The 22108-nt window shown below is 24.7% G+C and overlaps 15 protein-coding genes and 1 non-coding gene across 16 annotated transcripts; 7 read left to right on the top strand and 9 right to left on the bottom strand.

Annotated features, from left to right (window-relative positions):
* Positions 1-69: 69 nt before the first annotated feature.
* On the bottom strand, positions 70-996 carry AAJ76_800096987 (dhhc zinc finger protein; the record flags this gene model as incomplete). Its single annotated transcript, XM_024476501.1, has 1 exon — positions 70-996. The coding sequence occupies one exon, from the start codon at positions 994-996 to the stop codon at positions 70-72; it is 927 nt and encodes a 308-aa protein (XP_024331772.1).
* Positions 997-1083: 87 nt separating this feature from the next.
* On the bottom strand, positions 1084-2385 carry AAJ76_800095598 (hypothetical protein; the record flags this gene model as incomplete). Its single annotated transcript, XM_024476500.1, has 1 exon — positions 1084-2385. One exon carries the CDS (start codon positions 2383-2385, stop codon positions 1084-1086), a length of 1302 nt encoding a protein of 433 aa, XP_024331771.1.
* A 36-nt stretch (positions 2386-2421) lies between these two features.
* On the top strand, positions 2422-4512 carry AAJ76_800095561 (dna replication licensing factor mcm7; the record flags this gene model as incomplete). The annotated part of the gene is made up of 1 exon (XM_024476499.1): positions 2422-4512. The coding sequence occupies one exon, from the start codon at positions 2422-2424 to the stop codon at positions 4510-4512; it is 2091 nt and encodes a 696-aa protein (XP_024331770.1).
* Positions 4513-5197: 685 nt separating this feature from the next.
* AAJ76_800092785 (ada2p) lies at positions 5198-6196 on the top strand (the record flags this gene model as incomplete). Its single annotated transcript, XM_024476498.1, has 1 exon — positions 5198-6196. The coding sequence occupies one exon, from the start codon at positions 5198-5200 to the stop codon at positions 6194-6196; it is 999 nt and encodes a 332-aa protein (XP_024331769.1).
* A 168-nt stretch (positions 6197-6364) lies between these two features.
* AAJ76_800089759 (metal-dependent protease of the pad1 jab1) lies at positions 6365-8224 on the bottom strand (the record flags this gene model as incomplete). Its single annotated transcript, XM_024476497.1, has 1 exon — positions 6365-8224. The coding sequence occupies one exon, from the start codon at positions 8222-8224 to the stop codon at positions 6365-6367; it is 1860 nt and encodes a 619-aa protein (XP_024331768.1).
* A 68-nt stretch (positions 8225-8292) lies between these two features.
* AAJ76_800088899 (40s ribosomal protein sa) lies at positions 8293-9084 on the bottom strand (the record flags this gene model as incomplete). Its single annotated transcript, XM_024476496.1, has 1 exon — positions 8293-9084. The coding sequence occupies one exon, from the start codon at positions 9082-9084 to the stop codon at positions 8293-8295; it is 792 nt and encodes a 263-aa protein (XP_024331767.1).
* Positions 9085-9635: 551 nt separating this feature from the next.
* AAJ76_800087493 (hypothetical protein) lies at positions 9636-10490 on the bottom strand (the record flags this gene model as incomplete). Its single annotated transcript, XM_024476495.1, has 1 exon — positions 9636-10490. The coding sequence occupies one exon, from the start codon at positions 10488-10490 to the stop codon at positions 9636-9638; it is 855 nt and encodes a 284-aa protein (XP_024331766.1).
* Positions 10491-12796: 2306 nt separating this feature from the next.
* Positions 12797-13792, top strand: AAJ76_800085186 (hypothetical protein; the record flags this gene model as incomplete). Its single annotated transcript, XM_024476494.1, has 1 exon — positions 12797-13792. One exon carries the CDS (start codon positions 12797-12799, stop codon positions 13790-13792), a length of 996 nt encoding a protein of 331 aa, XP_024331765.1.
* Positions 13793-14040: 248 nt separating this feature from the next.
* On the top strand, positions 14041-14853 carry AAJ76_800083942 (26s proteasome regulatory subunit 12; the record flags this gene model as incomplete). Its single annotated transcript, XM_024476493.1, has 1 exon — positions 14041-14853. The coding sequence occupies one exon, from the start codon at positions 14041-14043 to the stop codon at positions 14851-14853; it is 813 nt and encodes a 270-aa protein (XP_024331764.1).
* Positions 14854-15375: 522 nt separating this feature from the next.
* AAJ76_800081672 (uaa transporter protein) lies at positions 15376-16311 on the bottom strand (the record flags this gene model as incomplete). The annotated part of the gene is made up of 1 exon (XM_024476492.1): positions 15376-16311. One exon carries the CDS (start codon positions 16309-16311, stop codon positions 15376-15378), a length of 936 nt encoding a protein of 311 aa, XP_024331763.1.
* A 1186-nt stretch (positions 16312-17497) lies between these two features.
* On the bottom strand, positions 17498-17761 carry AAJ76_800080222 (hypothetical protein; the record flags this gene model as incomplete). The annotated part of the gene is made up of 1 exon (XM_024476491.1): positions 17498-17761. One exon carries the CDS (start codon positions 17759-17761, stop codon positions 17498-17500), a length of 264 nt encoding a protein of 87 aa, XP_024331762.1.
* A 65-nt stretch (positions 17762-17826) lies between these two features.
* AAJ76_800080085 lies at positions 17827-17898 on the top strand. Its single transcript has one exon. It is a non-coding gene; the product is annotated as a tRNA-Met (tRNA).
* Positions 17899-17967: 69 nt separating this feature from the next.
* On the bottom strand, positions 17968-19911 carry AAJ76_800078072 (hypothetical protein; the record flags this gene model as incomplete). The annotated part of the gene is made up of 1 exon (XM_024476489.1): positions 17968-19911. The coding sequence occupies one exon, from the start codon at positions 19909-19911 to the stop codon at positions 17968-17970; it is 1944 nt and encodes a 647-aa protein (XP_024331761.1).
* A 129-nt stretch (positions 19912-20040) lies between these two features.
* AAJ76_800077942 (molybdopterin biosynthesis protein) lies at positions 20041-21132 on the top strand (the record flags this gene model as incomplete). Its single annotated transcript, XM_024476488.1, has 1 exon — positions 20041-21132. The coding sequence occupies one exon, from the start codon at positions 20041-20043 to the stop codon at positions 21130-21132; it is 1092 nt and encodes a 363-aa protein (XP_024331760.1).
* Positions 21133-21226: 94 nt separating this feature from the next.
* On the top strand, positions 21227-21703 carry AAJ76_800076756 (hypothetical protein; the record flags this gene model as incomplete). The annotated part of the gene is made up of 1 exon (XM_024476487.1): positions 21227-21703. The coding sequence occupies one exon, from the start codon at positions 21227-21229 to the stop codon at positions 21701-21703; it is 477 nt and encodes a 158-aa protein (XP_024331759.1).
* Positions 21704-21713: 10 nt separating this feature from the next.
* AAJ76_800076036 (hypothetical protein) lies at positions 21714-21947 on the bottom strand (the record flags this gene model as incomplete). Its single annotated transcript, XM_024476486.1, has 1 exon — positions 21714-21947. One exon carries the CDS (start codon positions 21945-21947, stop codon positions 21714-21716), a length of 234 nt encoding a protein of 77 aa, XP_024331758.1.
* Between the last annotated feature and the right edge of the window lie 161 nt (positions 21948-22108).

Genomic DNA, 22108 nt, shown 5'->3' with positions numbered 1-22108 from the left:
TGTACCACTAAAGAATACATTAGAATTGTAGGTAAATATTTATAATTTAATTTTTAAAAAAAATAAATTTTATTTATTAACATAAACCATTTCTAAATCTGTGTAATTTTTTGGGAATGATGTACCATCCCCTACTGAAGACATAACAGGTGTAAACCAATCCCGGCTTTTAACACCAAAAACTTGTATCCAATTTTCTTTTAATGATAAATTATATGGATTTAAAATTTTTCTATCTTTACTGTTACTGTAATTTGCAATAGGTCCTTCTTGAAAAATATTAATGTATCTATGATCTCCCAAAATATAAGCATTTAATGCTTTAAATTCGATAGTAGTTTCATTTCTCGAAATAGCTATTGTATGAAATACTAAGTAAAACGAAATTAGTAGCATAAAACTGCCTAAAAGGGCAATAGAGACAATATAATTAACTTTTAGAGAAGTGATTATTTCTTTATTTAATTGTAAAGATATCACTATAATAAAAAATAATGCTGTAAATACATTTAAAAAAAGAAATTGATAAAAATATTTGTAGTTATGAAATCCTATGCACGTGTCTAAAAAGGCACAATGATGATCATATTTTAAATAACATCTGTTACAAAGCGAACAGTGATGTGTTCGCGGTGGCTTATACGTTCTACAAATTGAACAATTTTTAAGTTTCTGTACATTCTTTAAAATAATCTCTTCTTCACAAAATATGTTTACACCCTTTAAATCTAATTTTTGATTAGTATCTGTTATAACAGGAAATATTTCTATAGTGCTCTTACCTTCATTAATTAATAGTTTCATATAAAAAATAACCTTAGTTGTAGCTAATAAATGGTAGAAAAAAAATATTAAGAGGGTACTCCAGCCATCAAATTTTTTTTGTTCTAAACAATATAAACCTATAAGAACAAAATATGCATAAAGTTGTAACATTGGGTACAGAGTGAACTGGATAACTCTAAAAATATCTTTAAGAAATAAACGCAAATCCATGGGGTACATAAAAACACTAAAAACATGATATCTACTGATTTTTAGAATAACAAACAAACAGTTTTTTATTATACTTTTTAAATAGCATTAGTAAATAAATTTTAGGGCTGGGAAATCGGAATTTAAACAATTTGAAAGTGTAATTTCATAAATATAAAGTTTAAATTTCAGAAATTTATGTTGAATATCATGTAATAGTAGTAATTCTTCTATGTCATTTAAAAAAACTTCATAATTGAAGTTAATCATTAAAGATTCGTCTATAAAACATTTAAAGGATTTAAAAAGCAGCAAAAGTGCAAAATTCCGGTCGAAAGGTTGTGCATTTAGATTATAAGAAGATATTAAAAAATCCGAAGTGAAATATATATCTTTTAAATCAATGATTAATATTTTGTTACAGATTGAAAATGTAAACACTTCATAAATTAATTTTAACTTAATAATATCAGGCGCTTTTTCAAAACAATCTTCAAAACTAATTAAAAATTCATCTTTGCGTCTTGATATAAGATTAAAAGATGTATTCTCTGTGTTTTGTAACAAATTTTCAGTATCACATTTTATGGCTTTGTTGTAAGAAGTCGAACATTTCAAGACTTTTTTATAAAAATTCAAATTTTTCAATTCAAGTGTTGCATCAAAATCGCACAACATTTTTTTAAAATATTTTTTTCGGAAACAATCCATCAAATTAATATAACTTAGGCTATATTGTACATTAGAAAAACACTTTTGATTGTTTTTAAATCTTTTTACAATATCATGTTTACTATGTTCTTCCTTTTTACGTTTATAAAGTTCTAATTGTGTGTTTAAGCTTCCTATTTTTTTCATTTTATAAAATTGCATTCTAAATTCTTCAAAAGAAAAACCTTTAGAATATATTTTCGTATCGTAAAAATATTCAATACGAATTTCGTTCCATATTTTACCTAGTGCTAAAAACCCTGTTGGATTTAAGTACCTGTATGCCTCTTTATATTTAGCAGGGCTTATTTCACAATACAATTCTAGTTCTTTTTTTAGAATACAGTCATCGTACACACCATTATTAATAGCATCTTCTAGAATAAATACCGATATGTCAGTTTTGCCTTTAAGTGCAAAAAATTTTGATAGCTCCAAATACAGCCAATGATAATCTGCAGAAATTTTTTTATATTTCATTAAAAATAAGATTTTTACATCACAGTCATGATTGTAGAAATACTGCTGCCATTTTGTAATATAGTCAGGATTATTTCTAAAATATTTAATATCTATTTTTTCTAATAATAGTTTTTCTGTGCACTCTAAATTTACTTCTTCGCAACCATTTAAATTTGTATTCTCTGCTAAATTTTCGTTATTAAAAATATTTTTTATATCTTTAAAATCACTAGACATATTATGGGTTTATTTAAATTCTTTTTTACCCTTCATATGAATAAACTTACAGATCTAAAAGCTTTTGAATCTGATATAAATTACAATACTGATACCGAACTTATTCACAAATTTATTGTTTTTTTTAATGAAAATAATGAACACACATATTTGGAACAGATTCGTGAGCACAAACAGTGTATAAAAGTAAATTTAGACGATCTTTCTATTTTTGATGAAACTGGTATTGTAGAGAGAATTGAAATGAATGCATTCTCTTATTTAAATTTATTTTACAAAGTTATTGATAACATTTTATTCACAGAAGGTGATTATTTAATTGGAGATAATGACGAAGATGTATTTTTTTATCACCGAATATCTAGATTTAAAGAAAAGTTTCCTGATAAACAGGTTACTGACTTTTTACCGTCATTTTTACTTAGAAACTATTTTTTAAATTTGATACCTAGAACACATTCTAAAATTATGACTGTCCGACAGATAAAATCAGAGAATATTGGTTCTTTAATAAAAGTAAGTGGTGTTGTTACTAAAATTAGTCAAGTTAAACCAAGTATAAAAGTTGCTACATATATTTGCGAGAGTTGTGGTTCTGAAATATTTCAACAAATAGAAGGAGATGTTTTTGATTTGTTAGAAGAGTGTTCTAGTGATAAATGTCGAATTAAGAAAGTTAAAGGGACTTTAATTTTAGTGACAAGAGGAAGTAAATTTTTGAAATTTCAAAGTCTAGTGATACAAGAATTGACGGGAGATGTTCCTCATGGATGCATACCTAGGATGATAAAAATTGAGTGTTATGGAACAACAACTGAAAAATGTTTACCAGGAGATGTTGTTGTCGTTGGAGGAATTTTTATGCCTAAGCCTTATTATGGACTAAAAAAACTCAAGGCTGGTTTACTTACTGATACATATATTCTAGCTACAGATATCCAAACAACCAAAATGGAATTTAATAAAGACATCAGTAACATTGTTAACTTTCAAATAAATCACCTTGTAAAAAGCATTGCTCCCGAAATTTTTGGGATGGAGGATGTTAAAAAAATTTTATTGTTAATGATGGTGGGAGCGCAAACTAAAACGAAAAAAGATGGTATGAAAATACGTGGAGATATAAATGTTTTGTTGTTGGGAGATCCTGGAATTGCAAAAAGTCAGTTATTAAAAACAGTCGTAAAAATTAGTAAACGGGGTATTTATACGACTGGACGTGGATCGAGTGGTGTAGGATTGACAGCCTCTGTTGCTAAAGATCCTATTACTAATGAAGTTATACTTGAAGGAGGTGCTTTAGTTTTGTCAGACATGGGTATCTGTTGTATTGATGAATTAGATAAAATGGGAGAATACGACAGAATTAGTATTCATGAAGTTATGGAACAACAGAGTGTTTCTATTAGCAAGGCGGGTATTAATACGACTTTAAATGCTAGGTGTTCAATATTGGGAGCGGCCAACCCCATAAAAGGAAAATACGATCCACGGTATAGCGTAGAATATAATGTTGGTTTACCTTGTTCTTTACTTTCTAGATTTGATATTTTAGTTGTGCTAAAAGATGATGCAGACTTAGAAAAAGATGAAGCTTTAGCCGAACATGTAACTTCTTTACATTTCAATGATGAAGAATCTACAAGTATTAATTACCGAGACATAAGAGAATTTATTGAAAAAGCCAAAACATTTAATCCTTGTATTCCCTCAAATTTATCGAAAAGATTTCTCGATGCGTACATTTTGGCGCGAAAAGAAAATGATTTTGTAACACCAAGGTATTTACTATCCCTTATAAGGCTTTCATTAGCACATGCAAGATGTAGGTTGTCTGATCAGGTTAATGACTATGATGTTGATGAAACATTACGATTAATGGAAGTTACTAAAATACCTACACAAACTAAAAAAGCAGAAAATGTACCGATTAAACGAAAGATCTATTTAATTATCATGTCTCTGATTTACAAAGAGGAAGACAATAAGAAATATGTAAAATTAGATGATTTATGGAGAGCAACAGATGGGTTTTACACTAAAAGTGAAGTAGAAGACGTCATAGCAGATTTTCAGAGCTGTGGTATATGGATGCGAAATAATGATGAGATTATTATTTTTGATTAAATTTTTATTTAAAAATATTATCATCATAATGTAATACTTGTGCTTACAAGAAAAACAATTGTTAATTGTTTTTTAATTATTCCGTATATAGACTTGTAGATCACCAGTCTAGATTTTATACTTTTTTATTTAATTCTAATATAGTTTTTTAAAAATTAATAAAATATTAATTTATAATTATTTATTAAAATTTTAGATTATTATAATTAAACTTTACAGTAAAAACATAAAATGTACCTTTTAATATTCAATGAGATTTAAAGGCAGACAAAGTTTAAACGTTGAGTAAAGATAAGACAAAGTCAAGACGTTAAGTTCAGTTTATGATATCTTTTAAAAGATAATTTTATTTTTCTCATTTGCTTTACATGTTTTTTTTCTTGCCGACGATTAAACAAAATTAAGTTTACATAAAAAATATATAAAAACAAATTTTATTTAAAAAGGTCAAATACTAAGCTAATAATTTTTGTAATGTTTATCTATACGATACGAACAAATTGTGCAAAGCATTGCTACTTATACACTTGGAAATCTTTATACAGACTTTTATTATAATCTAAATGAAAGCTATAAATCCAGTAAACAGTCTTATCGCCCCTTCAGTAATATTTATTTTTTTTATATACATCTAAAAGAGTTAGTTAATCAATATAATTAAATAAATATTTATTCCCCTTATTGTATGGCCATTTCAAATTTTGGTAATACCAACATTCTTACTGTAATCTGTGATATCTGTTTTTTATCCATAAAAGAAGAACCAATATTTCAATGTATACTGTGCAAAATCGATTTATGTATTTTTTGTTTTTACGATCGTCTAGAAATAAGTTCACACAAAAATTCGCACGAGTATCGTGTTTTTTTATGCACAAAAAAATTGAATAACGATTGGACGATTTTAGAAGAATTAATATTTTTTAATGGTTTAGGAAAATATGGCATAGGAAATTGGGAATCATTAAGTAAATCTGTTGGTACAAAAACACAAGAAGAAGTAGAATTATTTTTTTACAATTTATTTAATATTAAAAATAATATTATTACTAAAAATAAAGTATTTGAAAGAACTAGTAATCCTTTTAGAAGTAACATATCTATTTATATGAATAACAGACAAGATTTTGATGTAGAATTTATGAATGATTATGAAGAAATAATAAAAGACATGGAATTTACAGATAGTGATGAAGAAATAGATCTAAAAGCAAAAAATGCCATATTAAAAGGATATGGAAATATTTTGAGAATGAGAAAATATCGTAAAAAAATTATTATTGATAAACAGCTCATAGATGTAGAAAAAACTAAAAGTTTTGAGAAAAAGATGAGTAAATATGTAGATATAGACAAATATAAATTTATACTTGAATACCTTACCTTATCACAGTATAAAAATTTTATATATGGAATTTATAAAGAGAATTATTTAAATAAAATAGAAAAAAATGAAGACAATAAGATAGATTACGAATTTGTTTTGAGTCAAGCAGAAAAAAATTTTTGTAAGCAAGCACAAATTTCAAATAAATTATTTGATGAATTTAAAAATAAATTCGTAGAAGAAAAAATATTTAGAACAAGATCGTTTTCCGATGAAATTGAGAATATTATTTCTGACGATGAACACAAAAAATCACAGATTATAAACTTCTTTAATACACAAAAATATTTTAATTAAACATGTAATAAATTTATATAACTTTTATTTACATACTTTATAATAGCTTGCGTATTACGTATTAAATTACATTTTTGTAAATTAAAGTGTACTATTTATTTATTAAATCTGATTTTTTTGCTACCACACAATTAAATTAAAAATACAAAATAAGTTTTTTTATGTCATCTAAACAGTGTCTTTTTCATTGCGACACTTCATAGCCTTTTTCAAATCATTTTTATTAATTTTGTACTTTAAACTGTCGTAGATTTCTTTAATTGTTGATTTATCAACTGTAATTAATATAACTAAATTTTCAAGATATTTATAATTTGCTATAATTTGATAATCTCCAGTAAGTGTAACAGTTTGTATAAACTTTTTATTAAAGTTAATTAAATTTTTTTTCTGTGAAATTGAGAATTTAAGTTGAAAAATTTTCTGCTTAAGATTTTCATATGCAATATTGTAAATTTTTCTTATAAAATCTGTCTGTGGTTGTCCTTTGATTTTTTTAGATTCAAAAACCTCTTTTTTTAAATATTCAAGTACAAGAAGATCTGATTCGGGCCTATAAAACAATATTTGTCCAATAAATTGTTTAATACGGCCTTTACATTGATCAATCTCCCAATCTAATGCATTATTTATTAATTTATCAGATTTTTTTATAAAATTATCTAGCTTGTAATAATCATCCTTAAAACAATTTTTAATTCTTAATGTTATTTGTTGTATCTGATAAATTGCTTCTAATTTTTTTTGTATATCATCATAAACTACTTCTAAAAATTTACTTAAGTATTCACCATAAAATATACACATATCAGATATATCTTCTTCATTATAAAATGATACACTTCTAAAATAAAATGTATTAATTAAATACACTAACACGTTTATAATATAATTATAATCTTTAGAAAATACAATAGTTTCATTTTTATATACATACCTTGTTATACTTTTACTGCCATACACAAGTTTATTAAAAATTTCTATAAAATAAGCTCTTTCTTCATCAATGCACATTGCAGAATATTTATTAACAAATTCGTCATGAACTGCTTTACTACTAAAATTTACTGATACACTTTCTATAAAAATCCCTAAATTATAAATATTTTTATATGCACTTTCTACAGAAAATAAATATACAAAAGGAATAGTGCCTTGTAGAAAATTGTCTAAGTTTGGAAAAATAAGATCATCAAAGATCTTTATATTTATGATTTTGTATGCTTCTTCATAATTATTAAATATTTCAGATATATCTAGTAAATTTTCCTGATATGAAATCTTTAAATCATTAATAAAAACCAAAAAACTATTATTTTCTTCATCGTACAATTCAATGTCTATTTCATCACAATGTGGATGACTCATTGAATATTTTTTTTGAAATATTTCCATATCGTAAATATATGTTTGTAAAAGTGTGTGATTATTATCAAGTTCATCTAAAGCAGTAATAGCAGATTTCATCATCGTCTTGTTATTAATTTTTTTTGATTCTTCAAATACACTTAAAAGTTTATCTTGAATATCTTTAGATATTTTTAGTAAGTGTTCTTTCCTCTCTCCGCTAAAAAATTCCAGTGTATTTTTTAAGTAAAAACATAAAAAATTCCAATCATCTTTATCTTCACTTTTAATTAAAGCAGTTAAAACATTATAGTTATCTTTTTCAACTTCAATGGTATATCTTAAAACCCTGTTTAATAATTTAAGTTCAAAAATTTCTTTATTTCTTTGTAACACTATTTTGGTCTCTCCTAGTGAATCAAGTTTTAAAGATTTCAGTTGTTTATGCAGATCTAAAATTTGATTTTCATTTATTTTATCCTTTACAGCTCTAAGTTGACCTGACAATTTCTCTTGTTTAAAAAACAAGGCTTCTCGTAAACCCTCTACATCAGCTAACATTTCTTTTATTTCATTTAATGTTAGATTCATATCAGTTTTAGAAAGTGAAAGTGTACTCTCTATAAGATCTATACAAGAAAAGCCTTCTTCCTTTAATTGACTTATTTGAATAGACTTCATAAGGGCACAACTTTAGAAAAAAAATTAACATTAAATCTTAAAAAGTAAAAAATGATTAAATAAATTTTTTAATTCTTCCAATTATCACTAAATTCGGAAACTGCCTCTGTTGAAACAAGTGATGGTTCTATTCCCCAGCCTGCCTTGTTTCCAAATTCTTCTTGTTCATACAGCTCTTGCTCTCCAATTGTAATATTAGCATTTTCAATTATTTTCTGCTCCTCAACTAATTTTTCTAATTCAATAGGATCTCTATAAATAAATAATTCTACTTCTTTCATATTCTCATCTAATGGTTCTCCTGTTTTCATAAATCTAATTAATCTACTTAAAATAAATAATCCAGCAGAAATAGAAACTGGGGATCTGTTGTTCATTGGAATAACAATATCTACAAAAGATACGTCGTTATCGGTGTTACAAAAAGCAATTGTCTGTAAATTCACGTGTGATCCTTCAATAACTGCTTGTTTGTCGGCAAAAGGATCTGATACAATAAGAACTCTGGGCTCTAATGGCCTTTTTACTTGGTTATTACAAAACGTACCTGGAATAAATCTCCCGATAACCGGTGTCGCACAAGTCGATTCGCAAAATTTTAAGACACCTTTTCTACCAAAAGTTTTAGTAGAAACTACAACAGCATCACTGGGATGCTTAAGACTACAGAACATTCTAGCAGCCAATATAAATTTCTCCCATGTCTTTTCAATATCAATCACTTTTATATTCTCTAATTTTCGTGTTCCAAACACATATCTCTCCATAAGTTTAGAAGTTTTAATTCCTCCAAGATGTCCTTGACTTATTAAAATCAACTTTACAAAGTCGTTGGGAATTGGAATATTCACTTTTGCCATTTTTAAAATTGGGGGGCTAACTTTTAAAAAATAAAAAATTTATTTTACAAAAATATTAATCGATGTTGGCTTGTAAGTCAAAAAAAATCCTTTCTTTTTCTCTTTTGTACAGGTCTAAACAATATTCTATAGATAACATTAAAAAAAGAAATATCCCGTAGATAAATGGATAATTCAAACAAGCCCATATTGTAAGGTGTAAAAGAGAATAATAAAAAGGTAAGCCATCTTCGATATAAAAATACTTCATTTAAAAAAGGAGAGAAAAAAATTTTAGGTAAATAAAATTTGACGAATAAAAATAAAATTAATATTTCTTATAGGATTTACTCTCAAGTGACATATAAAATAAATAAAATCTTAAATATTTTACAGAAAATTTACAATAAAGTGACAGATACAAAAGAAGCAACCTAATTTTTAAATATATTTTTTACAGAATTCGCACACAAATATTAAATTAATAAAGCCTAATCTAAAAATATCAAATATAATTTTAACAATAATTACACACAAGTATCAAAAAAACCAAAATTTAACTCTTAAATATTTTATTTTTTATATTCGCAATAATTTTCCGCATATAATTCATGTATAGCATCAAAAGGCGATTTGTCAAATGGAAAATAAAAAAGTGAAAGATTATCTAATGTCTTAAACATTTTAATATCATAATTGACATGTTTGCAAAACGTTTCAACTATTGTTGGATTCATATTCATATAAATATTATTACTAAACACTTTATCAAAAATTTGTTTACATTGATCAATAAATTCATTTTTAAAGCAACAAATATACATCAATCCTTGTGAAGCCAAAATATAATTAAAACTTGTACCAACCTTTAAATTTTCTACATATTTAATGTATTGCAATATTGCATTTTTAGAATTAATTTTACATCTTGCAACAAAAGATGTAAAATAAGGTATATAAATAATAGGATTAGATTTTATATTTTCTAGTAGAAAACATAAGACAGGTCTTGGTTTGTAACAGCCAAGCCGAAAAAATAAAAATTGCACACTGTTAGATTTACAAAGTGGAATCAAAGAAAAACAATCTAGTAAAAAATTTACATTAAGTTTTGTAATAATTTGATCTATTTTTCTATAAGCATCAATAAAAATTCTTGTTTTTTCTTTTATAAGTCCATACAAAGGTTTTTCTATTGGTGTGTCATATTCAAACATAATATCATCCCAATCTTCTTCAGAAATAGATTCATAAATAGAATTAATTTCTACATCTAAATCGATAAGAAATGTAATTATCTTCTTGAAAATTGGTTCAACTAAAGATTTTTGCTTCAGGTATTCAATATATTTATCTATGTCTGATAGATCTATTTTTTCTTTTTTTATTTTTTTTAGAAGCTCAATCTTGTCTTTAAATGTAAGCATCTAAGGGAATAAAAATTCAAAAGTTAAACTGTAAATTGTTCAGAGAAATTTTATCAGCAAAAAATAAATACTTTTTTGCATAAGAATGAAATGAATAATTTATTTACTTTTAAAAACATTTTAAAAAACTAGATTTTTAATGAGCAATTAAAGATGCTTAAATAAAAATTAAGCAATTATTATTTCTTGATATAAAAAAATACGTAAGAAGTGTGTTACTAAAACAGCATACTATTTAAATATCATGTGAAAATAAAGCAACTAATAATATAAGTAGGCATACTAAAATTAATTTCAACTTCGTTAAATATAGAATATCTAAAAAAATCATCTACATGTAAAAGTTTTATTCTTATTAATTTTGTAAATTATTGCAAAAAAGCATAAGTAAAACCGCAAAGCAAACATACACTTCTTATAGAAATTTTAGTCAAGAATAATTCCAATCTTAATAGAATAGATAGCTTAATGTTGCAATTTTACAAAAAGAATAAAATCATGACTAGATAATAAATCAAATACAGGCATATGTACAGATCAATGATGATACTATTGCTATAAAAAATGATTTATCTCTTTAAAAAATTTCTAAATGCGAATTTTGTAATAAAAATAGCGGGTCTTCTAGCGCAAACTGCTTACCATATGAAAAAAGAAAAAAGGGTGAAAAAAGAATTATTTATTTAATTGAAAAAATAATCGCAGTATTTTGATATAAGTTTCAAAAAATTCTTCGGGTTTTTTATTCATTAAATATCTTCTTTAAATGGTATATTGAATAAGCCATTCGTTTATGCTAGAATGCTTTACACCGTATTCTTTTCTCATTGAGCTTTTCATATGAACCCAAAACCTCTCAATATTGTTGGTATGTGTCCCATCACTTGCACAAAACTTTTCTGCGTGATTAACAACGTTATGGTCAAGTCCAAGATTTCTAGTAGCTGCTGGATACGACTGATGACTATCTGTATTTACAATACTAGCAGGTAAAATCAGTCTACTCATAGATGAAGCTAAAGACTGTATGTCTCAGTTGGCAAGTCCTAACAAAAAAAAATTTTTGGCATCTGTTCGATCTACTCCTCAAAAAACTCATAACGTATCTTTAGTGTCATCATCCGTACGTGTGAAGCTTCGAATAATGCCTTATAGTGATAAAACACTTTCATCTACTTCAACAATTACTCCTTCTCCGTCCAGGATGATAAGTCTTTGCATTATATAGTGTTTAACACAATCAATGAGGCGGTTTCTATACCTTGAAATAGTTGAATCTACAAAAAAATAAAAATGAGTAAGTTGATTGTAGTTAACATCTAGAAGTAGAAAATAGATCAAATGCACGACTTTAGTTGGTGGCATTGTCGATCCAAACAATGAATATCTTTTTTGGCAATGCTTTTTTACACCTATATGTTATTTTGCTACTAGAATCAGTCTACCTGCACATAGTACATTCGCTCCCACAACTTTCACAAAGTATATTAAGTTGAATAATTCATAGTTTAGAAGAAATATTTTTAATTCATGCATATCTAAAAAGACTTTATCTATAACACCAATCTTCATTCGAGGTTAAATTTTGAAAAAGTTTATCTTAAAATAAAGATTGGTGTTGTAGATAAAATAGGAAAAAAAGACATATATGCACCAAAATTGCTTGGTTTTTAATTTAAAACAACTTTGCTTTTTAAGCGCAAACTGCCTACCTGCCGATATTTTCTAATGCAAAGCTTATTTTTCGCACGTATATTTAATTTTTAAACCCTTATTTTAAAAAATAGTTATGGTAGGCAGTTTTCGCTAGAAGACCTAAAAAGCAATAATTTAATCGATCGTAAAGAAAGATAAAAAACAAATTATATATCTTAAATAACATTTCTAATTTATTCTTGCATATTATGAAGTAAAACATAACTATAACTTAAGGACATGATTCATTTAACAGGATTTATTTATATAGAATTTTATATATTTATTAAAATTTAATTGTTTTTAAATATAAAAATGGTTACCATGTCTTTTTATTCTATTTATTAAAGAAAGGGTTTATCTAAAGAATAATATAGGAAATAAACTTATATATAAAATTTAAATTTGATGATTTTTTTATTGCAGAATAAGGTAAAGCTGCATTAAAAAGTTAGATACAAAGTTTAATTATTTATTGCTTTATTTATTTTTTTGATTAAAAAATTTATAAAATTGTGTCGAATTTTGTGTGAGCAATATTAAATTACATAACATAAAAATTCTAATTAATTTATGTATTTTTTGTTTATTTTATAGTACATAACCCTTATATGTTTAATAAGGTTGTAATTATCAAAGGGAAGTATAACTTATACGATAAAAAAGTAAACAAGAATACTGTATTTTATTTCTGTTGTAACCAGGGAAAAATCAGAATAAATTTTACAAAACAAGTAAAAAATATATTATCTATTAACATATACGATAACAATGTTAAGTATACACTTACAAATAAAAACAAAGACACATTTGAGATGCAGTTCTTTAAATTAACAAAGTTGATAATTCAAAATGCACAAGTAGAAATAATTAATGAAAAAAGGACATGCATAAATAATTTATTTAAATGCAGATTTTATTTTTTTGGATCCTATGAACTATTTTTTTCATATTTTTTCTCTGTCTTATTACGCTTTCTTATGAAAAATTACATGTATGTTATTTTTATTAACTTGCCTGTATATGCCATTTTTTATATTAAAAATCAGCCAATGGGTTTAAAACAAAATACAATTATTAAGAAAAATCTTGCACTAGTATTTGAAAGTATAAATCAGTGCCAGGTTATGCTTTTTAAATATTTTTATATTATTTCTCTAGTAACTAACTTAGATAAAGTATTAATGAAAATTGGTATAAATTTTATATTTAAAATTTATAAATTTAATTTAAATACATTAATTGAGTTATTAAGCTTATTTAGTGATAAATCGTATAATGTAGTAAAAAAAAGATATGATAAAATTACTTTAAATGTAGATCAAATTATTATTGGTGTTATATTATTCAGTATTTTAATACTTACATTTATTAATATTATGCCTTATTATATTTTTTATGTTTTGTACTATTTAATTTATCTTTTGTTAGAAATTTCGGAGCAGTTTATTATTATTATTTTATGCAGATTTAATAATTTTTATTTTTTAGATGTTGAAGATAAAAATTATATTAAAAGTGTAACTTATTGTACGAAAATTAATTTGTTAAAAAAGAAAATAAAGATTTATAATATCCTTCGTGGAGAGCTTATGAATAAAAAATAAATTGTTTTATGTAAAGGCTTGTACATTAGTAGTAAATTTATAAAAAAAAAGAATGAAATTTTAATGCGAGGAGCATGTAAAATAAAAAATGGATTTTTATGTAAGAAGCGTATTAATTGCTTTATAAAATGGCTTTATATTGTCTTTTATGTAAGAAGCATATAAATAAAAAATGAATTTTTATGTTAATTTTCTATGCATAAAATATTATTTTAATATTTTGAAGTAAACAAATATGCACCCTTAAAATGGAAAATATAATAAAAACACAAGAAAGTAGGATTATTAGAAATTCTACTGTTATTGTACACCCACTTGTTTTACTTTCTGCTGTTGATCATTATAAAAGACTAGATGCTGATAGAGTGGTAGGCGTTTTATTGGGAGAAGTATCTGACGAGATACATATTACAAACAGTTTTGCAATTCCATTTGAAGAAAATGAAAATGGATGGTTTTATGACACGTCATATTTACAGAACATGTATGAATTGTTCCATAAAGTAAATTCTAAGGAGGTTATTGTAGGATGGTACCACACTGGTCCAAAAATGTATAAAAATGATATAGAAATTACTAGATCCTTTTTAAAAGTAATAGATAATCCATATCTTGTGATTATTAATATTCATGCAGATGATTTTGATTTACCAATACAAGTATTTAAATTAAATAAACAAAAAGATTTTATACACATTAATAGTAAAATTGAAGCGGAAGAAGCAGAGGAGGTGGGAGTAGAAAATCTAATTCGAGATGCACGTGTAGAATCAGCGGGAAGTTTAAGAGAAAATATTAATATTATAAAAAATTCAATGTATGTGTATTTTAATTGTTTAAGTGTTATTGAGAATTATTTAGAGGCAATAATAAACGATGAAAAGGAATATAATTATGAAATACTAAATTTATTACAAGAAATATTAAATTCTGTACCTAGTTTGAATGACAACCTAGAAGTTTATTCAAGTTACATTTACCTTTGTGAACTTGTTAAATCTACTATAAATCTTACCGATTTAAAGAAGAATAGGCTAGAAAATGAAATAGTAGGTCAATAAATGTTTAAAAATATTATATCTATGCAATATTAGATGTTTATGCGTATTTTTAATATAAAATTATACTTTTTTGTAAATTAATAAGTTTTTATTTTTTATTTAAATTGAGTTGATAAACTATTAAAATACATTTGTAAAGAAGCTTATAGTGTATTTAATATAAAATAAATCTAGGTTATATTTAAAATAAAACAAGAAATGGAATTCTATAAATATTTATATTTTTTAATATATTTTATTTACAATGTCTTGCTAGGCAACAAACTTATATTTTTAAGATAACACGATAAATATTTTTTAATTTGTTATCAACATTATAAGTATTTTTAGACTTAAAGATTACATATGTTTTTTATGATATTAAATTAGTTAATTGTCAAATTATGCATAGCAAAAATTTATATTTAAAAAAAATACTAAAAATTTAAATAAAATAAATTTACCAAAATAGTGTTTTAAACTTATTATTTAAAACAGAAAACAATCATCGTTTTTTTATTTTTAAAATAAACTTTTTTACATTTAAATTTTTTTAATTTTTTCTCTCTTATTGTTAAATTCTAAGAAAATAGATAACAAAACACCAATAATAGAAATTCCTTGTATAAAAGATAATGAATGTCCAAAAAGAAGAACAGATATAATTATAGAAGTCATCTTTCTGGTAACATTTACTGTATTTAGTGTTAGTGTACCAAATTTTTCTATCATAGAATATACAAATACTTGACCTAATACGTTAGTAGCAGTAGAAACTAAAAGGTCCAAGAAAAAATGTACATTTGTAAAAATACATTTTAGAGAAGAAACAAGTGATCTTGTAAAAATCAATAAAATAACAGATAATATAAATCTTACTAAATTGAATGAATACATCATATCTAAAGAAGATATTCTGTATTCTTTAAATATTCTATCTTGTAATACACTTATAAATCCTTCTAGTGCTAAATTAAAAAACAATAATATTACTCGTTTATAACTATTAGATGAAAAATTGCTCTTTTTAGTGTCAGATATCGCAAATAATAACACACTTATTGTTGTTAGTAGTAAGTTAAAATATTTCTGCTTTGTTAATTTATTTCTATAAATAATAAAATTCATAAGAGCTATACTTAATAACTTACAAGACTTAGATACAACTAATGTAGGATAAGAAAGATAGTTAAGAGATAAAGACCAAAACTGACTGGATAATATTGTTAATATAGAAAGAATAATATATTTTATAATAAGCTTACTATTATAATTAGACTTCTTTTGATTGTTATAGGATAATGAATATTTACTAGCTAATATTCCACCAAGGCTGTGTAGGAACATGGGAAGAAGTGAAGATGAATATTTTATGTTTTTATATTCATGTGAAATTTTTTCCTGGTAAATTCCATACACAGTAAAAAGTGCATAAATGGCAGCTGCGTGTAATAAAAGGCTTTGTGATTGTTGGCTCATAAGGGATACAAAATGACTAGAATACAACAACAAGATGAAAATTACTAAAAAATTATGAAATAGCTTTATTAAACTAGTTTTATTGATATTATAAAGAGTTGTTATGATTTATAACAATAAAGACGAAATATAGATTTAGAAGAAATACAAGCATATATAAAATTTAAGCTTTGTTAAAAATTGTTTAGACAAGCTAGTTAAATAAAAGTGCTAAAAGTTTATTGGAATTTTTTTTAATCTTTTTTCTGCCTATGATTTTAATACTTTCTTAATTATAATTTAGTCTTTCTTAATGCATTTCTTTACATTAGATGTCTCAATTTAATAGTAATTTTAATATTTTATAGTATTTTAATAAACACCAAGTAGAGAAGAATTCTCTTTTTAATTTAACAGTATTTATAGTTTAAAAAAGACTTTTTTAAAATTTAACGAAAATATTTGTTAGTAGATAAACTATATTTCTCCCTTGATTCGAGTAAATTTTCAATCTTTCCAGAGCAAGAATTAATTTATAAATTAAACTATTTTGATTAAACAAAAAAGGTTTTAGACAACCTAAATAGTGCCGACATTAATTGATAACAATAGTATGTTTGTTTGACAGCTCTCAAGAATAAATTAAGAAAAACATTTCCAAGAAGGGTATCATGACTTTAGAGAAACAGAATTCGCCGAATAAATTATTTATTTCTACAACTTCTTTTGCTTCAAATCAGTCTAAAGACCTGAATACAATATTTATAATTGTCTTCTTGACATCGTTTAATAAAAATATATCAGACTTATTATATTTAATTTTGTGATTCTTCCCTGAGAACGTTTGCCTAGTTTTTATTAGCAAAATGTTTAGCTTCTACATTATTTTAATACATTATAGTTAAATAAGCCTTATATAAATTAAAATCTTTATAAATGGTAAAATTCATTTAAATAATACAACAAGTATTAACGTTTAACTTGCATTTTCAAATCCTATTTGAATGTTAAAACTTTTGTGTCAAAAGTTTGTACATTCACAAAAAAGAAGTGAGTTGTAAATGAGTCTTGTTTAAAAATTAAATTTTTACAGCAAAAACACTAGAATATGCTATCATTCAAATGCTTATAAAAATAATTCTAATAGCTTGTAACAATTAATTTAATATACTTTGTATTGTAATAATATAAAAATTTTAGAAAAAGTTTATTTGCAATCATCATAAGAAAATTTTCTTAATTTGTATTTAATATTCGCTAAAGTATCAAATTTTGTCCTATCGTAACGAGAATACAAAAACTTCCAAATATCATCTGCTGATATAACATTAGGCTGCTTTAAATTCTTAAGAACTTGTATCATAATAAATTTTCTAAATATTCCAAATGGTTTATGTTTACCCAGAGCTTTTAAGATTCTTATAGTAATATTTACATCTGTATTCGATATTTTTTTTGTAGCAGTAGACATGTAAGGGTCTTGCAATGCCTTTTAAATAAACTAAATATTTACAATTTCTTATCAATTAAAAATTAAGCACGGTGGCGCAGAGGTAGCGCGTTGGGCTCATAACCCGAAGGTCGGTGGTTCGATTCCATCCTGTGCTAATTTTGATAAATTATTTTTGTTAATTAACAAAGACTAACTTATTTGCATTTCAGTAGAATTTTTTTAATTTACAATTTACTTGAAAAAAATTTAAGAATAATTCCACATTTAAAAAAAAGGTAAATATGCTTATCATAATGTAAAATATTAATAATTAAACATTTGTTATCAATGAGATCTACTGTATTAACGTCTTCTTGTTTGTCTAAAATTAAAAAATAACTGCCTTTTTTTACAAAATAAAATAAATTTTTAGGCTGTGCTTTTTTTCTATTTTTTCTTAAAAAAATCAACTGACCATCGTATTGTCCAAAAATGAGGCCGGTTTTGCTACGGCAAGCGGAATAAAAAAGCGAATTTTTGAGTGTTTTTGTTTTAGTATATGTCTTTTCTATAGTAAGTAATTTGGTAGCTAAACCCAGTTGATTTGTATACAATATCTCATCGTCTTCTTGTAAATAAATAATTTTATGCGTGTAAAAACTTTTCAGTAAAGATAAACGATTTTTTAAATTAGTATCAACAGAGTAAATATAACCATTTACTGTACTGCAGCATACAATATTGGTACTGGTTTTGGTTTTTAAATCTGTTAGCATATTATCGCATTCGAGGGGAGGTAATAAACTATTGTCTTGAACGTTAGTACGAATACATATCGAATTGATAAATGAATCAAAGAAATCAGACTGTTTCACAATTTTAGTTTTTACACATTTAAAAAGCAATTTTCCGTCAGTACAAATAATAGTATCTTTTTCCATTACTTCAAAATCTATTATATTAAAAACATCTAAGGGTATAAAATCATAATTTTTATCTTTAAAATTAAACTTACGAATCACGCCATCGCTAAATAAAATAAATACAGACAATGAATTTTCTTTTGTATCAACTATCATTTTTCGCACAAATCCAAAATTAAACTCAAATTTATCTAAAATTTTCAAACTTAAATCTAAAAAATATATTCTGGCACTACATGATTCAAATTTATAAAAAAAATCGGGTGTAAAGTTATCTTTAGTGCAAACTAAAAATAAAGGATTTTTTATTTTCACAAAAAGACAATGTGTAATACATTCTTTTATATTCCTGTAAAAAAGTCCCGATCCAATACTAGCCGATAAATCGTTATATTCTGTGTTTTTATAAAAAATAATTTCTATGTTCTCAAAACTTAAGGTTTCTTCATTTATAGATTCTAAAATAGATTTAGCAGATGCGATATGATTATTAACTATACCATTACTATTGTATACACAACCAACAACACTATTATCTGTTGTAAGATCATTTTTAAATAGAATAGGACCTAAAAAATCATTTTCATCTCCAAAAAATTGTATAATGCCACTAACAGCAAATACTTTTTTAAAATAATTTAGTTCTTCTAATAAAACATTAAAATTAAGTGTGCACTCATTTGAATTTATATTAACAATTTTAGAAAGCAAGTGCTTATATCTTAAAATATGAAGCTTATAAGCCTTTTTAGAGACAAATATCATACAACATCCCCAAATTTTACACTTATAGTATTTACCTTCCTTAATAATTAGGCAATAACCTTCATGCATCTTTAAAAGCATTTTTCCTAACTCGGAATTGCAACTAAGTAAATCTTTTATATAAACATCTTCTATTAAATTCTTATTAAATAATTTATCTTTAGAAATCAGTGTAATATCGTTATATTGTTTATTCTTTATTATATTTACTTCATCAAAAACATCTAAAGCTTTGGCAAGAATGTTTATATGGCATAAGTTCATGTGGTGAGTTAAAAATAATCGTAAATCATCATCTTTCTCACAATATTCTTTACTTTCTCTGTCGTCTATAATAAAATCACACTCCTTAACTGGACATTTCAAACTATAAACTTTAACATTATTGTTGTGGTATGAATTAATAAGGTGATTATCTAAATCCAATTTATTATTATAAAATGCTTTGCATTGGATATATAAACATTTATAAACCAGTTCTTCTTTATTATTTTTATCCATATGGGTCTAAAAAAATCATTTTTTGGGAATTGAACTTTGATATATTTTTTTAAAAAAAATAATTATTAAAAATTGTGTGCTTTTTTATTAGCACACAAATTTTGTAAAAATTTATATGTAATTTCACCCATGTTTCATGAAAGTGATTTACTAGACTATGAAAAAAATAAATTTTCACGCCAAGTCATAGTACCAGGAATAGGTATTGATAACCAGATAAAATTAAGAAATTCTAGTGTGCTAATAGTAGGCTGCGGGGGATTAGGATCGCCTTTGGTAATGTATCTAGCATCTTGTGGAATTGGGAAACTTGGAATAGTAGATTATGATAAGATTGAAATTCACAATTTACAGCGACAGATAATTTATAAAGAAAAAGACGTTGGCTGTTATAAAGTAGACATAGCATATGATTTTATTTGTAATATTAACAGTAATATTCAAGTAGTTAAATATAAAACTAAATTTGATTACAGTTTTAGTGAACTTGAAGAATATGATATAGTAGTGGACTGTACTGATAATATTGTCACTAGATACGTTTTATCAGATTTATCAAAACAATATAAAAAAGATTTTTTGTGTGCATCAGTTATTCGATGGGAAGGACATTTATACATCTTTAAAAAAGATGGACCATGTTATAGATGTTTATATCCAACAGTGAAAAAGACTACAGCAAATTGTGATGAAAATGGTATTATTGGACCAATTTGTGGAATTTTTGGTAGTCTTTTGGGATTAGAAGTAATCAAGACTATTTTAGGAGTTAATACTACTAAATTAATAACATATAATGGATTCACTAACACATATAATAATTTTAATCTGCGCCAAATAAATAATGAATGTCTAACTTGCATTAAAAATATTTATAAACATTCAATTGACCCAAATAGTTGTAATTCTCTATTAAAGGCAGATTTTTTTAATATTCCGCGTATAACATGGTGCAAAATTCTAAAAAATTTTGATAATTTTTTTATTATTGACGTACGCAGCAATATTCACTTTAGAATGTTTAGAATAAAAGGGTCCATTAACATTCAAATTAACGACTTAAAGGATAATATTCACTTAATTGATAGAACAAAAAAAATAGTTATACTTTGTAAAAGAGGGATTTCTTCCTTACGTGCTGCCAAGGTTTTAATTGATTCTGGATTAGAGTGTTTTAGTTTAGAAGGTGGCTTGGATAAATACGAAATGATGATAAAATAATTTTAATTTTTTTATTAAACAGTTGAATTATTTTTTTTTATATTAGTTATGCAGGCTTTTAAACTTAAAAAAAGTTATAAAATTTTAACCCATAATGACATCTATTGATTTTTTTGGTTCTTTTAATGTAGACTTTTTTAAAAATCGAAAGTTTGTTATTGACGAGAGAAAGTACGTAAATGCAGATTTTTTTATAAAAGATTTACTACAAGCACTTGATAATCCATCAATATATTTTTTTAATAATCAACCAAAGTTGTATAATAGTAATTATACATTACATAGCGAGTACAACGGTGATATTTATAAAAACGAAACAATACTAGATCATGCTTTTATAGCTAGAAAGTTATTTAATATTAATCTTGATTCACAGTTTTGTATATTTAGAGACGGAACGTGTACAAAACAAGACTGGTATGATTTTGATATAGTTATTATTATAGAATTATTACCTAGTGGTATTTCTACGGAATATGATGGTATTATAACTGTTAAGAATAGAGAAAAAGTGTTTTTTAGGTGTAAATATAAAAGCTATACAGACAAAACAGAGTATTTTAAACTTTAAATATATTATTTTATTCTTTGCAAAAATTATACGCATCCTCCGCTAATTTAAATCGTTGTGAAAAACTGTTAAAACTTTTTTGTAAGTTTTTTATATCTGTAGAAGAAATTACAACACTTAAATATGTTTCTTCTATTGTATATTTTAGATTACAGGTTGTATTTTCTATATCATCCTGTTTAATGCTATTGCAAATAATTTCTGGGTTTTCGCACGGATATCTTATTTTTATTTCGTATTTCATGCAAGGGTTAAAGCGTGGGAATTGCTTTTTTTGAGAATTTTTAAAATGTATAATTATTAATCACACCTGTTTATGTTCACTGTATAGTGTCTTTATAAAATATTGGACGAATATTTATTTCAATTTTATTAAATAACTGTAATTTTTTGTACTTTTAAATA

The sequence above is a fragment of the Vairimorpha ceranae genome (assembly GCF_000988165.1).
Source record: "Vairimorpha ceranae strain PA08 1199 chromosome Unknown NODE_8, whole genome shotgun sequence".
Classification (NCBI taxonomy): Eukaryota; Fungi; Microsporidia; family Nosematidae; genus Vairimorpha; species Vairimorpha ceranae.
This window is presented reverse-complemented; position numbering and strand designations above follow the sequence as displayed.